Below are 17,500 nucleotides of genomic sequence, written 5' to 3' on the forward strand. Positions count from 1 at the left end.
AAAGAAAAAGAGGAAAAATGTATCATAAGAGAAAACCTTTGATGTTAGGAACATGCATTTGTGCAAATGACAAAAAACACCCTGCAAAACAAAACCAAAAACAAACTCAAAGAAAGCACAAAAAAACTCTAATCCAAATCAAAATCATACAATGCTACAAGCAAACAAGCAAGACAAAAAAATCACAACCCAAACAAACAATTTTTTTTTCCTCCTAGTAAAAAGTACTTACATGTTCAGTAGTATCATCATATTCCCACTAATTTAAAGTAAAGGAAGATGAAAGGAAAAACAAAAGAAATAAGGAGATTTGTAGCCTGGTTGAGATAAAGTCTTCTTCTTTAGAGTAAAATTAATATGAAAGATGTCTGAAAAGTCATGTACAGTTCAAATTATCCATGTAAAATCACAGGAAATTTGGTTAATGAAATCAAACCAGGCACTTTTAATTCCATTTCTGTTTTCCCTAAAATCCAGCTACTTCTCTTTCACTGACAAATACAAGAAGTAATGAATTCTCTTGTACCATGTATTACTACTTTATAGTAGTTTTTATTGAAAGTTACCAAGGCAGAATTAAAGGCTACCTGGTTTATTTAATCATGTTACCAGGCTTTATATTTCTGTTTCCTAAACTAAATCAATGCATTAAGTCTTGAAATCATGCTAATATTTTACCATCAAGGTCCTCATCCCTGCACAAGCCTTGATCACATGTATCATAGAAGTACTATAGGCAGGAAGGAGAGGTGGGAAGAGAAAGGAGCTGACTACCCTTCGTGAAACAGTGGCAAGTGGCCAAGTCAAAACTAAACTTGACAAAAGAAGAAATACAACTTTTGTCTTTATGACAAAATATCTAATATCTCATCCAGTCTCAAGTTATTGACCTTTTAGTGCTTAAAATCATTTCAGTCCCCTACCACAGAGTGGTTGGAAGTAAAAATTTGTGAAAGGAGGAGGAGAACCAAAGCACACTAGCATGTCCTTTTCCATCTCCTCTCCCTTTTCTCTTTCCCTTCCCACTTCCTGATCTACTTTCATCTTCATCTCCACTGAATTTAAACCGTAAGAACACCATGTTTTCCAAAATAGGAAAGTAAGTACTGGCAGCAAAATCCTCCAGAAACAAACACATTATTTTGCAAATTGGGTCATGAGCAAAACGCAGGTGTAGGGGACTTACTCTCCAAAGAGGTTTCTGCAACTCTGAAATTCAGAACTAAGACTGGAAAGGACAAAAAAAAGGCAACACTCCCTCCCTCCCCGGCCATTTGTTTACCCACATAAAATGCTTACAAAACAGATTTTACTCTTTGATTTAGGTTAATAATTTCTTTTTATTTCCAGTCAATCCAGTCATAAACTGTGAGCTAGCAATGAGACATGTCTAATGGATTAATAGTTTTCCACAGGGTGACTCTTTCAGTGTCAGAAGCTTTACAGATTAAAGCTTTAAAGTTTTACGGAGTACTGATATATCTCAATCAAGTAAAATCCTAGTCTGAGAAGATTTTTAAACCGGATGTTTTCATTATCTCATAATTTCATAATTTCTAAAACAGATGGTAAATTTTGCAATATAAATAACTATGTATCTATTTAAACTAAGTTCTTAATTTTAATAAAGTTCCTGATGTGCATAATGAAAAGTGCATAATACCTCCGCGTTTCCAAAGTTGCATTTAGAACATTAATTTCTTCTAAAATGTGTAGGAAATTGTGTACAAGCTAACCAGAGACACACTGTAACAGGCTAACACTGGCTTCTAATGATTCTAGGCTGTCCACTGAAGCAATGAAATAGGAGATGGGTGGATCAAGCCATTCACAGTTTACTACACTGACTTTGACCTGGATCAGATCACCTTGATGCTTTAGAACTTCAGAGTATAGGTAAGTCTCCAGGTTTAACAGAATCAGAATAATGACATAGCATTCAGCTGCAGATCAATAGAGAACAAAGTGTCTTATTTTGGCCCATGAACCTTTAAATGCAAGTATTCTGAAAAAAAAGTTTTTAACACAGAGACAAAAAATTCTAGCTATTAGACTGGTAAATAGAAAGAAAAAAGACCCTCAAAACTAAAAGGCAGTTTTAGACTGCTCTTTGGTAAATGAAACGTTTTCACTCTGACCAAGAAAAGAATGGAGTGTACCTGTGCATCTGCCAGCATGATGTCCTTTAGCATGGGCTGACCCTTTGGCTCTCCATTTTCCATCCTCACGTAGTGGACCTGGTATCCTCGTATCTGACCGTGCTGCTTATTGGGCACAGGTGAGCGCCATGACACTTTAACAGCAGTAGAGTTGACAGCCTCTACCTCGACTTTGCGAGGAGGACCACTAGGAACTGGAACAACATCATTGGATAGAAGAGAATTACAGCCACCTGTCCCACCCATGTCTTTTGCTTTTTTTTTTTTTAAGAAAGGGCAGACTCACTATGTTGTCTTTGAAGAATACAAATCATTCAGCAAATGAAAGTGCTCAACAAATCTGCTCTAACTTTCAGTGAAAAGATCAAAAAACATGACTGATGCAAAAAAATGGAAGAAAAAGGAGTATTAGAGAAATAGAAAAACATGTAAAAATGTACAAAAGCCAAGGAAGATGCTTTGAGATTCAAAGCATTATAATACAAAGAGATATTTTAATCATTGAAATAATAATACTATAATAACAAAACCACAAAAAATTAAAAAAAAAAAATTCCCTTTTCTTTCGTTTGTCAAGTTCTATGTTTTATTTTGGTTTGTTTTTTCCTCGGGATAAAAAGGAGGCTGATTACAAGGCTGTCTTCTGTCACTTTCAAGATTGGAAGAAAAGAAAATGCGTGGAGCATCAGTTTTCCAAGATCAAAAAACAAAACTAAGAAAAAGCCAACAAAAAACCCCACAACCTCAAAAAAACCCTCAAACCAAAAAGCACATTATGGAAGAAGAAAGCAGTTAAAAAAATCCCAAAAAACAAAAACAAACAACCAAAAAACCAAGATCTGAAAAAAAGTTTATAGACATAGCTGTTTAGAAATGACAATGACTGTAAAATCAAGGAAAAGGTAGAAAGTTTTTTTCCCTAAGAGATATTTTTCATTAAAGGAGGAGCAAGAAGGATATATGTGGGCTCAAAGGAGCAAGAGATTCATGTCACTTGCAAAAAAAATTATTTTCTGATAGAAGAATACAAAAATACCAAATAGAAAAATGGTGTAGAAAGAACAGTCTTTGATTAAAAAGCTCAAACAATGATAATATTTGGTTACATTTGGGGAAAAAAAAGAGGAGCAGAAAAAATTACTGTTAGCCTATACAAAAGACAGCAGATGACAGTCATAGAGGTGCAAACTGATGTAGTGGAGGCAACATACCATCTTCATCTGTCCGAATCAATACTGCTAAGCTCTCTGGGCCAGGTCCAACATCAGTGTGAGCAGTCACAGAGATCCGGTACTCAGTCCATTTTTCCAGCTGTTCCAAAAGGTACTGGCTACTATCCGAGGAAATTCCCAAAATTTCATGGGCCTTGACATCTTCTCCATCAATCCCAATGTACTTGATGGAGTACGCAGTGATAATGCCATTCTGTTTTTCCACCGGTGGAGGTTTCCAACTTACCAAAATGCTAGTGGAGCTGGGGCTTGTGCAACTAATGTCTTGAGGAGGAGCTGATGGCTCTAATTTCAGTAGTGCGTTAAAGGAGGAATTGAGTGAAGGATAGAAGTGATTGAAAAAAATGAACAAAAGAAAAAATAAAAATAAATAAAAGAGAACCAAATGAAAATAATAAATAAACAAAAATGTAGAAACTCAAAAAAGCAAAACATCAGATTATCATATGCACCTTGGCTTATTAACATGAGAAAACTGAAAATGAACAGGTGAACTAAATGGTGAAAATGGATGTAGGGGAAATATATGAAAATGAAGCCTCAAAATAATATTACCTACCTGTAATTAAAATTCTTCTTGTAATAAAACAAAAACGTGATACTTCTATGACTACTGATCTATCTTTATAATCCTTGCAATTAGTGCAAGCTATAGCATTTCAAATAATACATGACATGTATTTACTTACAAATTTTGACATCCCCTTTAAGTGGCTTTACTTTCCTTAAGAAAGAAAATCTCTTTTTACAGAACTCCTAAAAACTTGCAATAATTGCTAGAAATTGCTCCATAGGTTGCCATTTTTGCAGCCTAACTCTCATAAACAAATTACCTTCTTTTTTAATGAGTCTGCCTGACACAAGTCAACCATAAAATATATTTAAATTGAAAGCATTTACTGAAACCTTTATTGTAGCTAATATACTGTGAGCATGCAGTCCATAGAAGATGAAGAAAGTCTTAGTCAAAGATTTACCTACCAGGAGAAAGTGACAGGCTTGTTGATTCTGACTGTAACTTGTACTTACCCTAGATCAGCTGTCAGTTATATATTTGTAACTCCTCTTGAAGATACCTTTGCTAGCAAAGAATTATTCCTACCAGTAATGTATATTACTACTGAAAAAAAAAAAAAAATCTACCCCAAACAACAAAGAAAGCAGGTATTCATTTTACAAAGTGAGTTTACAAGCTCAGCACATCAGAATGTCAGTTTCTGACTTTGTTTCATCTCCTGCCAACATCACCAGTCTTCCAGAGCAGAAATGCTCACCTTTACTCAATTGTTCTCAAAGGACTGTGTTAGCGTATTTACCTTTTCCAAGCTTCAGAGCATTTAAGCATGCATGCCATTCCGCTGCTTTCAGTGAGGCAAATCAAATACTGAAAGTTTGGTATGCACCCGTGTGCTTAAATGCACTTTGACTTATCAGAATCTATGCTTACTAGCAGATCATTCAGAGCACCAAAAAAAAGGAGCCGTAATTCAAACTCACTGGCAGAAGGAGAGGATGTGAGCTCCTTTCCTATTTCTGCCACCTGTCTTGTAAGAAAAACATAAAATTGTGTGCATGACCTTTATTCCCCTTTACAACCCCCTCTACACCTTTTCTTCCCATTTCTTAAGGGAAAAAAGAAACAAATGGATACTTATACATACTCGTAATAGTGACATCAAACAAAATTAACAACAGGGAAAGCCTAGGACCCTGCTGTGACTTACTGCATTTATGCATGTATCTTTTGGTTCCCTACACCTCTTTCTAGAGGGATCAATGGCTTTTTACTCAGTATGGTACACTGCTCCTCCAAAGGAAAGATAGGAGGGAATTTACTAGTATTTCGATTAACTAGAGGAGGTGGACAGAAGAACAGATGAGAATTAACACATTTGGGGTTATTTTTATGGACTAATTCGATAATAAAGTACTCAAATCAAATGGCTCCCCTTCTACTATTAACTTGTGCAGGAAGTAAAATACATGTAAAATTTCCCTTAAGGGTCTTACAGAAAGGAAATAAATCCCTGCAGCATCATCCTCTGATACCAAGATGAAAGGCATTAGTACATTCTGGTGAATATTGTTAATAAAATCACAGAAATTTAGTAATTTTTAATCCATTATACTCTGAAAATGTAAAATATTGCACTTATGTAACTAAGGCTAATTTAACCAGTTTTATTAATAGAGACATATTTTTCCTTAATTGCACATTTAAAAAAAAAAAAAAAAAAAAAAAAAAAAAAAAAAAAAAAAAAAGGAAGTAACCTTTGCAGCAAATAACTTGGATCTGACCACTGAAATCAACTGGATTTTGCTACTATCTGAAGAGACATAAGGCTGAGCAAAACATAACATATTCCTATATTCAAGAAGAAAAATGGCAATGTGCTTATATATGAAACACGTAGCCTCAGCTCCTAGTTTATTTTGTATGCAGTCTAAGCAATCTTAACCAAGAATAAGTTAATGAGCATTCTAGATAGTTGAAATGGCTCCCAGAATAAATGAATACCTATTTCTTAATCAAATCATTCATTCTGAATTACTAAACTGAAAAGTTGCCTTGCCACTGTATCTAAAACTAAACGTGTTATATTATTTTTTATGTTCATTCTAAGTGCCTTATAAACGCTTCAGAAACACATTTAGCTTTGCTTAAAGGTGAGCAGCACTGTGTCTCCAGTCACACTAATTGATATTAATGTATAATACTAACAAGGAACAATTGTGTAATCAGATGTCATGACTGCAATATTAAAAAGACATGTCAATTGAGAAACTGATTTTTCTGTTTTGAATAATCCTGCTTTAAGAAGAGGCAATTTAATTTAAAACAAATACAAATAGAATTGTACTAAGTTTTTCAATGACACATTGTAATCCAAACTGTCAGGAAAGCACATCTTACCAGGCAAGAATAATCGTCCTGGATGTTATTGCTGAATAGCTGATTGTTTTAGTTAAGCCTTATTTTAATGTTTTAAGGTGTATATACAAGACCCTGACAAGTTTTCACATCTCAAACTCTTTTTATCCAGGTGGAAAATGACTGAATATCATAAAAAGCCCAGATTAAGAAAACTGAACAAAATCAGAACAGTAAGATACTACAGAAGAGTTGTTAAGAAATATCTAGTACAGTCTAAAATATTCATCCTGATCCACTCTACAAATTATTGCACTTCAGGGAGATAATGCAGAAACAACCCAGGGAATGTGCAGACTGGGGAGGTAGAACTTTATTGGTTAAGGACTGTTATTAATGTACACCTATTGCATGATACCACATTTCACCTTATTATAAAATAAAATTTTACTATGCCAACATTACATTGCTTCCTTAGACACTGGTTTATTTGGGTTGTTTTATGAAGCTATGTAAAAGCCATACCTATATTAATTTGATCACAATAGACCTCATATATATACATTTTAAGCATTCTTTCACTGTATCAAGCAACATGAATATTGTATTTTGCTTTTTTTCTCTGTTTCTGCCTACCTGGGCAACTGAGATTAATCTCTTTGAGAAACAGAAACAAAGAAAATAAATATTTCAAGGAAAGACACCTACTTGACTGCATGGTTCTCGCTGAGATTTCTGCTGTTGAAGCACCCAGGCCCTGAGGAGACCGTGCAGCTAGGCGGAACAAGTACAGGCTGTTTGGCCTTAAGCCTTGCAGGCGATACGATGTGGTAGGTTCAGTGGAAACCCGTTGCTAAGGGTAGATAGTAAGAGAATGTCTTGGTTAGTATTCAGAGACTAAATTCCATACATCACCTGTAAGCTTTTATGCTGGGATAAAACCATAGAGAAAAGCTTAAATTCAAGAAAAAAAAGCAGAACAAAACCAAACTAAACTAAACCAAAACTGATTATGTCACTTTTGACAAACATTAATAAACTATTTTTTTAAAGTCAGCAGTTTAACAGGTGAAACTCAGAGCCACAAAAGAAGCTTGACCGTTTGAGGAACAAATAGCTATATATATGAAAGGCAATTCCACATGAACAAAGCCTTACCTATAACTGTCTTTTACGGCAGTGATTTTATAGTGTATGTTATCTTGGGTTTAACCTTGTAGTCAAATTTGTATTCAAAATATTAAAAGCAAATTCTTCTACAGGGTTACTTATTAAGGAGCAGACTGCATCCTATTTGGAAGTGAAATACAGACCTGGCCCCCTTCCACAAAATAAACCTATGAATTCACAGTATATGTGTGAAGTTGCCATAAACATAAATTCAGCTGAAGCATCAGCAGTGGCTTGAAGATTAAGGATAAACCAGTGAAGGTGATAATCTCCCGTGCCCTTCTGAGACTCCTGGCCTCTTTCTTTTCCCTGTGACACCTGGAAATACGGCATTTTCCCCACGAGAAGTACACTTTATTCTAAAGTTTATGGCACAAACACAATAGAGGCCCATAAACTGAAAATTCTTTATGAAGAAATGGTACAGAAAAAGTCTATAGTAGGTTTTAAACTTTAGAAAGAACCTCCTGTTTTCTTCTCAGTTATTACTGAAAGATTAGAAAAGCTTGGGAATTCTCTTACACAATGGCACAGAGAAACAAAAAATATCTAAGGCTGAAAATACATTTCAAAGTTCAGGTGTAAGTTCAAAAAAGGCTTGATGGGTCCACAAAATGTCCCCAAACATTTTTGCTTCCAAGCCTTTATAGAGAAACAGGCTCAGAGAGACATAATCAAGTGTTTGAAACTGGATGAAGTTTCTGTGGAGGATTCATTGCTGTCTACAACAAAATTCCACTGGCTGGTAACCACTGACATTTTCTGCTGTTTATGCACTTTCAGTCTGTCACCAGGCTAACTGCTGGGCTTAACAAACCTAAATATCTAGGCAATTCTACTAAAGCAAGTTACTAAAACACAAAATTTAAACCATTGCCACATTTTATGTCCAACTTATCCACGTTCATTAAAAATATATACAATCTTGCAACTTACTTCCTCCCCATGTTCCCCATCTTTGTAAACCAGTTCATAGCTGGAAATGGTATCAGACCGTGGAGGTGTCCAGGAAAGCAGTATGCTTGTTTCAGACTCAGGTTCTGCTTTGAAGTTCAGTGGTTGACCAGGCACTAAAGAAAAGGTTGAGCAGCATTGCCGATTATTTATTTGGATACTTGGATGCTTTCAAATCTTTTAAAATATTATCCAAGTATGGCATTCAATATTACTTTTATTTATCTTACTGAACTTAAACTAGTTTATTCACTATGAAACAAATTTATGCACAGAAAAAGAATATTGATGTATTTAATTCACAGGTTAAAAATTATCAAGGCTTTCAAATAAATGTTTTTGCAGTGTAAATGAAGCAAACAGAACTGAAATGCAATTGAAGAGATGACTGGTGATGAATACCAGCAATCTAATAACCTATGTGTGAAATGCTAAATATATACATCTATATATTTGTGTGTGCATGAGAAATGCTGATAGAACATATGATTAGCTGAAATAGTCTAGAATAAAGTGTTAAAATTATTACATGCATTTCCAGGTACTTTTTTTTTTTCTCAGCTCATAAATGAAAGATAGTAAACACATCCTGGTCTTTAAGAAGACAGGCACATACAATACCCAGCTTGTTTAACCTAAAGTAGTTATAATCCAGTGAAGAGATATTCAACTAATTTCTCCTTAAGTGACGTATTTCTACCCTTTAATGACTGATATCTTTAAGAATATAGTTGAATTCCTACTGACAACACTTCCTAACTGCAAGAAGCAAAATGCACTTTTGATTGCACTAGTCAAGAACATTCTCTGCTATACCTTGTGCAAAGGTAACAGAAATTGTCCACCCTAAATGTTATCCTAATTTACTTCTTCAAATGTAAAGCAAATGATAAGGCTGACTAGGAAAAGACAGCAAAACATCACTATATCCTTGGATTGTGTACAATAGTTTTGGCACCCAAGCTCTAAAACATTCCTTTCAGTTAATAGTGCCATTGATAAGGCATAGAACAGTTTTCCACAGCATCTCTAGCTGTTCAAGAACAAAAAGTGACATGCCCCTTTTTTAGGGGAGAAATAAAAAGATATACTTCTTAGCACACACTGAGAACAGGTATAAGAAGTAGGATGTGACAATGATGATGGTTTCACAAACATTTATCAGGGAAGAATTCTATTACAGCATTACAAGTATGTTCCTTTAGTACAGTAAAAGACCTAAAAACCTCAGAGAGCAAACAGTTAAAATAATTTGGTATTTTGATTTTTATCTTCCACAGACTTCTACAGAATATCAATTCGAGGAGAACACCGCCCTTATGTATTCTGGTACAGACTTGATACCTAACTTTCAACAAACAGAAACTTTCTACATGAGGTACATATTCAAGCTCCTGGGTAGACAGTGAAAGTCTCTACCTTTTTTTTGTTTTTTTTTTTTTTTTTTAAAACGAGTGAGCGACAGTAACAGGAGACCAACTCTTTTACAGGAATAAAAAGGGACAGGACTAATTAGATGTTTTTCTAAAAGGTGTCTGGTCTAAAACTAGACCACTGCCTGGGTCCTGCAAAGTGCAAAGAGGAAATGATCCCAAAGTACTGGGAACCATTACAGGAAACATCAGCTAAGTATTTGTGACAGATTCTAATTTTGTAAGGAGAGGCTGCAGTGCTGGCAATGGTTCAGCTGGGAGAAAAGATGGCATTCAACAGCAGTGACAGAAGGCATGGAAGAGGTGCAGCCAAGCTCTTCACACAGTGTGGCAGGTGAGAGGCAATGGCACAAGCTGAAACATGAGAGGCTCAGGACAACCCAGAAATGCAGCCAGGGCCCAAGGAGTTTGGACCTGGTGGGCTTTACACATCAAGTGGGTGCAGCTCTAAGAAACTCGTCTGATTCCAGAGCTGAGCCTGCTCTGGGCAGTGGCTGTGACTGGATACCTCCTCAGATAATCATCCTGACAGACTGAATTGTCCTGTGATGCTATGATCTGTACTTAATGTATGGATACATGAAGTAGAACACAGCCAGGCAGTAATAGTAAATGATCAGTCAAGTGACTCATTTGAAGGCTGGTACCATCTGTTATGATAAATATGGCAGCAGATGGAGAAGTAAGAGTATTTCCTGTCTCTCTACATGTTTTAAGACCCTCATTCTCCAAGTATTCCTTTTAAAAAAAACCCTAATTCTTTGTCATCTTAGGTCTGCAATTCAATCATTTTACAAGACAAGCTGATGGCTAATTGAACTTTTCCAAATGCTGTTTGTCAAAATAATATCTGGCTTCAAAATCTAGTTTCCCCTCAGATTTTTTTAAGCACAGTTAGGCAACTCTGATGCTGAATACACTGACAGAAGAAAAAGGTAACAGGGAAATCTGCATTGCTCCAAAGAGATAAGAGAAGAGGAAGAAGAAAGAAAACAAAACCAAAATAACAGAAACTAAACATGCTTCATTGCTAACAAACTCACGTATGGAACTCAGTATCAAAGGAAAAGTACTGGTTAAGGAAGTGGAACAATTAACTTTTAAACTACTTAGGATTTATGCCTAGAATACATGTCCAAAAAAATCTTCAGTGGCTCATGGGAGCTAAGCCAAGATGGACCTGATAGAAGCTACTGGTCTCCTTCAGAGAGAGAAAAAAGCCTAGAGAAACTGCAAAGTGTATGCAAGTGGGCTTTATACTCTTATGCAAGTGTTTTTAATGCCACACATCAAATTTAACTCCATATTAGTACTGTACATGGGCAGCCCACTAAATGGGATGGTTTTGCATGACCATTCTCTTAATGCTGTCTTTTCTGTTCTGAGGGCAATATACTCCACAAAAGTACATTAAAACCCCTAACTTCCATGCACTCCAAGTTAATCTTTTCTTTCTTATATCTTAGGCAGTACACACAATGAAAGACTACAATGCAATTAAAAACCAAAGAACAAAGCCCACAACTACTTTTTCCATAGCTTCACATCACCTTCTACATTTTCACTTTCCTATTCCTCCATGTTTATTATTGGATAAGCAGGAACAAACACAGATTGCTGGACTTTGTCCTGCATATGTGATTTTATCTCCATTCCTGATTAAAGTGCCAGAACAGGGTTCTGGACCATAAAATCAGACCTCAGAAAAGCACTTTAGTTCCCTGCACAGCTCTTCAGCTGGCTGAGGTAACCAGAAAACTAATCCAGGATCATGCTGGGTTTGCAAGTAATAATGGAAAAAGAGGAGAGTGTCCAGTATAGAAAGGGCCCCATGACATTGCTAGGGTGAAATACATAGCTTGAGTAAAATCAATGAGTTCAAAAACTCAATGATAAGAAATCAGCTTTGCAAAGAACAATAGATCAATCAAGAGAATTTAAAATCAGTAGGGAGCCTAAAGGGGCTAAGGATTTATGCTTCTGATTTCTCCGAAAGAAGCATGAAACTCTACAGAGGAACTCTTACAACTGAAGAGCTACTGCGTTTGAGAGTTGTTGCTTCATAAACAATACAGGTATTTTTTGAAAAAACAAGTCCTAATACAATATAATTAAAAACCAGAATGGGTAACATACAAAATGAAATGGGTAATATGTGCACTGCACTCTCTGCTACAACTGAAAAAACCTCTTCAAATGAGTCTGAAGATAGCTAATGTTTGTAGCTCTGCAGTATCAAAGAACCATAGCACTCAAAATAATTAACTATTTTAGATTAACATTTTAGATTTTAAAAACCCACATTGTATATTACGTGAAAAGTAATCAGAAATCCATAAATTGTTTTCTTCAAATATTATCTAACTGTCATAGTGGGACCCCAGAGAATAAAATGTGGTAGTCAGTCCTGAAGACAGAGATCACCTGGACTCGTCTGAATTGCTAGTGAATACAGTGAAGAGATAAATTATCAGTGTCTAAGCGTAAGATCCACAATACTGAACTCATCATGTTAGTATTTAAATGAAGTAAAATAGAGACTAAAACACTTAACAAAAGTTACCTGTGCATTGAGAGCAGGGGAGTTATTCAAAAGCTGAAATAGTCTTTCCTACTTGACCAGAAATACCCCTTGATGGAAATTTTAGAATTTAAGTCAGTTAAAAAACTGTCCTACACTCCACCTCAGCATCAATATATGTATCTCAAGGGGGGGTGCCACAAGGACAGTGGCAGACTCTTTCCAGTGGTGCCCGGAGTTGAAAAAGTGACCATACCTTAAACCACAAGAAGTTTCTCCTCAACCTGAGAAAGAACTTCTTTATATTGAGCGTGGCAGAGCACTGGAACAGGCTGCCCAGGGAGGCTGTGGTGTTTCCCTCTCTGGCAACATTCAAAACCCACCTGGATGTGTTCTTTGTCACCTGCTCCAGATGACCCTGCCTTGGCAGAGGAGTTGGACTGGATGATCTCCAGATGTCCCTTCCAACCCTAAACATTCTGTGATTCTCCCACATGCTTTCTTGCTTTGAGTTGAGTTTCTAGCTACATGCTCACAACTCTTTTGGAAGACTTTGTGGAAGTAAATTTCATTAAATGCTTCAAAAAGAGACTAGTTTAGGACTGCAGAGTTTCAGAGACATCAGGTTTCCCTGTTCATATGTTCACAAAAATTTAAATGTCTGGTGAAGTAGCTAGTTTGCTACAACACAGAACGGAACTTCCTTGCTACCAACTCTTTCTCTGAACTTCTAATCTTCATTTGCCATTAAGAACTCCAGAAACATTAATTTTGTTGAATCTAAGGCTCCATTTATGTGCCCTGCAAGCCAGATACTTAACTTTCTCATTACTATCTTTCTTCCTATGTTCAAAGCATCAGCCTTTTATAACTGTAATAAACCTCAGTCTTCAAATCATAAAGAATCCTTCATTTGCAACTAATAGTACATTTTGCATTTTAAGTTTTTTCTAGGGAAACATATGCTAACAGGTGCACACATTCATTTCCTTGAATATTTATTCATTTTCTCCTCTCTCCCTTTTTTCAGTAATATACTATTCAATAGACCTGGTATATCTCTCTCCTCTCTTTCTACCTCAGCTCAGAACAAAACCAAGATTTACTTAATTCCTTCAGCAGCTATCCTCTCTTTGCAGGTTAAAAACTAAATGAAATGAAATGAAATGAAATGAAATGAAATGAAATGAATTGAAACCCAAGCCCAGATAGTTCAAATTTCTAAATTTTCCTGGTACACAGAGATTAAAATATGTTGCTCAGAGTACACATTCTTATGACCAGTTTAAGCCCAGAAAGGAGTTATGAAAACTGTGTCCTGAGTAGCTAAACAGGACACAAAAAAAATTTGTTTTCTAGCAAAAAACCAAACCAAAACAAAAACCAACCAACAAACAAACACCCCCCAAAAAACCAAAAAACAACAACAAAAACCCCAAAACAGCCCCACCAAAACAAAACCAAAAAGCATCGCACTAGACTTATACTGATAGTTCTTTATTCTAAAATTTGATAAGTCAATTAACCCACATAATAGACAAGTCCTGACTCCATCCTCAACAGAATCTAATCATTTGGCCCAAAATTCAGAATAAGGACTTTCTTAACTTTTGAAATTGATCTACTTTTAATCAAAAAGCTCAGTTTCACAGCTCTTTTCTAATTACAGAATCTATTAAAATGGTGTATTTTTACCATAAGGAAAGCACTGCTGAAAAAAAATGGGCAATAGGACATGCCTTTGCCTTCAATTGCTTAAGAAAAATACTGAATATTAAAATGGATCTTTTTTGAGGTTTTTTTTCTGTGTCTAGTTGTCTGAAAAATATATCCTTCTCTTCCCCTCAAACTACAAGATCCCAGTCAATATTTTAATTAAAAAACCAAATATCACTATTAGCAGAGTTTCAGCTGACCTGCAAAGAAAGGAGCCACTCATACATGTTTTTCAAAAAGACCCAATTCGGCTATACTAAGAAAACAAAAATTCTTCTGAACAGTTTTTTTAAGAACAAATTATTCATTTTTATAATCTCTCTCCAAAGATCAGAATACACTTAAGGCAGGAAAGCCCTGAACCATCTAACAGAGCCTGTAAGTCACACATGTCAGCAAGATTTTGTTTTATATATGCTCTAATATCCCCAAAGTGAGGGTTAAGCTAAATATAATACAATGGCAGGGTTATTCGTTTAAAATAAAATCAACCAAATGTAATCAGCATCCCATTCCTATTTGAACTCTTTTAAAATTTTTCCATTAAATCCATCTTCCTTGTTCTTAAATGGTACTTTATATTCACTTTAATACTTAGAATGTGTTTAATTTTGAGAGACTTTAACTAAACCAATCATATTCAGATTTACATTAAAACAAAACTGGAAGAAAAGGGTAAGGAGGGGTTTTTTTTTGTTTTGTTTTTTTTTCCCTATGATGTTCACTGAAGAGAAACTACTGGATAGAGAGAGATGGGGATACCCTAGTTTTTAACCAGACCTTGAACTGGACAACTTCACTAGATTTTCTTAGTTTTTATCTCTTTTATGACTTAAAACATTTGTATTTCAAACAAAAGTATCAGTGCTTACATACACTTCCTGTATGCCCCATTCTTTGTTTTCTTTCATATTTGTTAACACAGTCACAATTAAAAACTGAAATAATGTATTGAGAAACCCTCTGGCACTGTTAATGTTGTTGCAATTTCTTCAGATTGCAACAGTAATCAGAAACAGATGGACATGCTTACTTCTCTCAAGTGACCTCAGAAAGTAACGTAACTTGGGCCGGTCCAGCTGAGCCTCAGTGCTCATTATTTTGATTCCTTCATCCTTCAGTGGGGAAGCCACTGTCAGACACTTGCTAATCTAAGAGGTTTACAGTTGTGAGTGAGAACACAGATAAGGAGCTCACTAAACCTTCATTTGGAAAAGCTTTATGCATGTGGATTCAATCAGAAGTCAGATGTCAATACAAAAACTAGTTCTCTGAAAATGGTTGCAGATGCCAAAATTAAACTGTGGTCTGTATATTTACATTTGCACAATCACACAGACACATTTTAATTTACCACCATAAGATCTAAAAATTTTGTAACTCCTGTAGCCGAGATACTGCAAAAAGTAACATCTAGATCTTTGTGCAACACAACATCTAGAAAGATTCCAGGATAATATATCAATTTCTGTCTTCATTAAATGCTTATTGGTAAAATGCAGAAGTAAAAACTGGATGAAACTGTCTACAGTTATACTTTAGAGATCTATTTTTAAGAATTTGAGGGATGCTATATTCTGCAACAAGAAACTTTCTCATACTAAAAAAATCAAGTACTATTATATATTTCTAGGAAATCACTGGCCTACCGTAATACTTCATACAGCTTTCTATAAAATGCTAGACAAAAGGACCTTTTATTTCTTATTACTACAGTAAAAAACTTTGTGCAGTCTAACTCTACTAGAGATTCTCACTTTACACTTTATAAAAACCTTTCCACCATTTTTTTTTACTGTGCTTGCTTGTTCTTTACTAATAAAACTAATCCATGGACCTAAAAGTTCTTTAGAAACAAACAAAAGAACCTGACTGCAAACATAAACTGAGAAAATAGTGACCCTGTGGTATGCATTTTGTAGGGGCAGGTTTCATTTGACTTAAAAATCCAAAGTGTACAAATCTGCTTGCTTGATCCTACACAAAGATTTGTTGTATTTAACACTCTCATGCTGTGTTCTCAGAATCTTACCAACTAATTGAGTACATATGCAGTACACATACATTTTAAATTTCCAAAAGCAATATTCCCTAGAGTGATAAGGCATAGGAGAACTACCTGCCACCTAAACAAAACCCACCAAAACCCACAAGAAACATCTCAAAAAAATCTACAAAGAACTACTGACAAACAGGTTTAGTGCACAGAGCACTGCCAAAAAAAAGCTGTAAGATATGGCCACCTCCAGGATAAAGGTCTCCCTGAGGCTTCAGTTGCACTGCAGATAAATTTCTTGACACTGATGAAAAAAGAAAGCATGAAGGGGTAATTTCCGCTCTGCAAAGATAACTTGCACTGTGGAATTGAAAAAGGTTATCTTCAAAGACTGCCTGAATAAACTGGCTATACTTGAGAGGTCAGGTTTTTTGCAACATTTTCAACTGGAAGTCTCTCCCACAAATTCTGCTCATTGCTAGCTTACCTCCTGTTTGAGTGATGACTTGAATGTCACTAGAAAGTGGTCCATCCCCAACGGAAGTAAAAGCAAGAACCTTCACAGAGTACGTTTTCTGGGGTACAAGATTCCCAATGGTGGTAATATGGCTGTCAGCCACATTGTGCTTCATCCAATTGTTGACATGTTGAGTGGGGTCCATCGTGTAATAAACTCTATAACCTTGTATTTGGCCATTAGGTTCCTCGGGTTCTTCCCACTGTACCAGTATGGTGGTGGAACTCAGCATACGGGCCTGTACATTGCGTGGTGCACTTGAAGGTGCCTGTTCTGAAGTTCTTGTTGACACAGGCTCACTGGGTGGCCCTCGCCCAATGTTATTTACAGCAACAACTCGAAATTCATACTCTGAATATGGACTTAGGCCAGCCACGCTGTAACGTGTTGTGGCCACTCCATCAATTTCTTTATATGGCTCCTCAGAGTTTTTGGGTTTGTGTTGGATTATGTAGTAAGAAACTGGCTCAGGGTTTCCAGAATCCCAAGTCAATGTTATGCTAGTTGCTGTGCTTTCTGTCACCACAGGTGTTCCAGGAGGTTTGGGTAAGGCTAAATACAAATAACAAAAATACAGTTAGCACTATGTAACAGTAGACATTCTTTATCAGAATGAAAAGCTTCCAAACAATGACTAACAACAGAACAAAAATAAAAGAGGAAGACAAAATGGAAAGAAGGAACAATCTGTAATAAATTCATAACTATATGCAGAAGAAGAATCTTTATAAGACAATTCATAATTACAATTGAATTTTCAGATATTTTTTGAACCACTTGTTTCCAGTTTCTCAGTGAATGAGGTACTTGGACACCCATCAGTTCTAAAAATCAAATGACTGGTTCTTTAAGGCTCCTGCTGTTGATAAATAAATACAACATTACAAGATCATTTCTTTGACTGAAATGATGGTTGGACGCTAGACACAG

The 17,500-nt window shown here is 35.8% G+C and overlaps 1 protein-coding gene across 15 annotated transcripts in view; it reads right to left on the reverse strand.

The window, feature by feature from the left end:
• PTPRD (protein tyrosine phosphatase receptor type D) overlaps positions 1–17,500 on the reverse strand; it is a 481,306-nt gene that overhangs the window by 113,881 nt on the left and 349,925 nt on the right. For 6 of the 15 annotated variants that reach the window (XM_058424005.1, XM_058424007.1, XM_058424006.1 and 3 more), the window contains 6 exons: positions 16,541–17,122; positions 8,370–8,503; positions 6,972–7,116; positions 3,371–3,676; positions 2,160–2,353; positions 233–259 (listed from right to left, as the gene is read on the reverse strand). In XM_058424005.1, the coding sequence (XP_058279988.1) occupies positions 233–259; positions 2,160–2,353; positions 3,371–3,676; positions 6,972–7,116; positions 8,370–8,503; positions 16,541–17,122 (1,388 nt within the window). The remainder of the gene's footprint in view (positions 1–232; positions 260–2,159; positions 2,354–3,370; positions 3,677–6,971; positions 7,117–8,369; positions 8,504–16,540; positions 17,123–17,500) is intronic. The other 9 variants (XM_058424010.1, XM_058424012.1, XM_058424011.1 and 6 more) reach the window with 4 other exon arrangements.

This window comes from Hirundo rustica, chromosome Z (genome assembly GCF_015227805.2).
Source record: "Hirundo rustica isolate bHirRus1 chromosome Z, bHirRus1.pri.v3, whole genome shotgun sequence".
NCBI classification, from domain to species: Eukaryota; Metazoa; Chordata; class Aves; order Passeriformes; family Hirundinidae; genus Hirundo; species Hirundo rustica.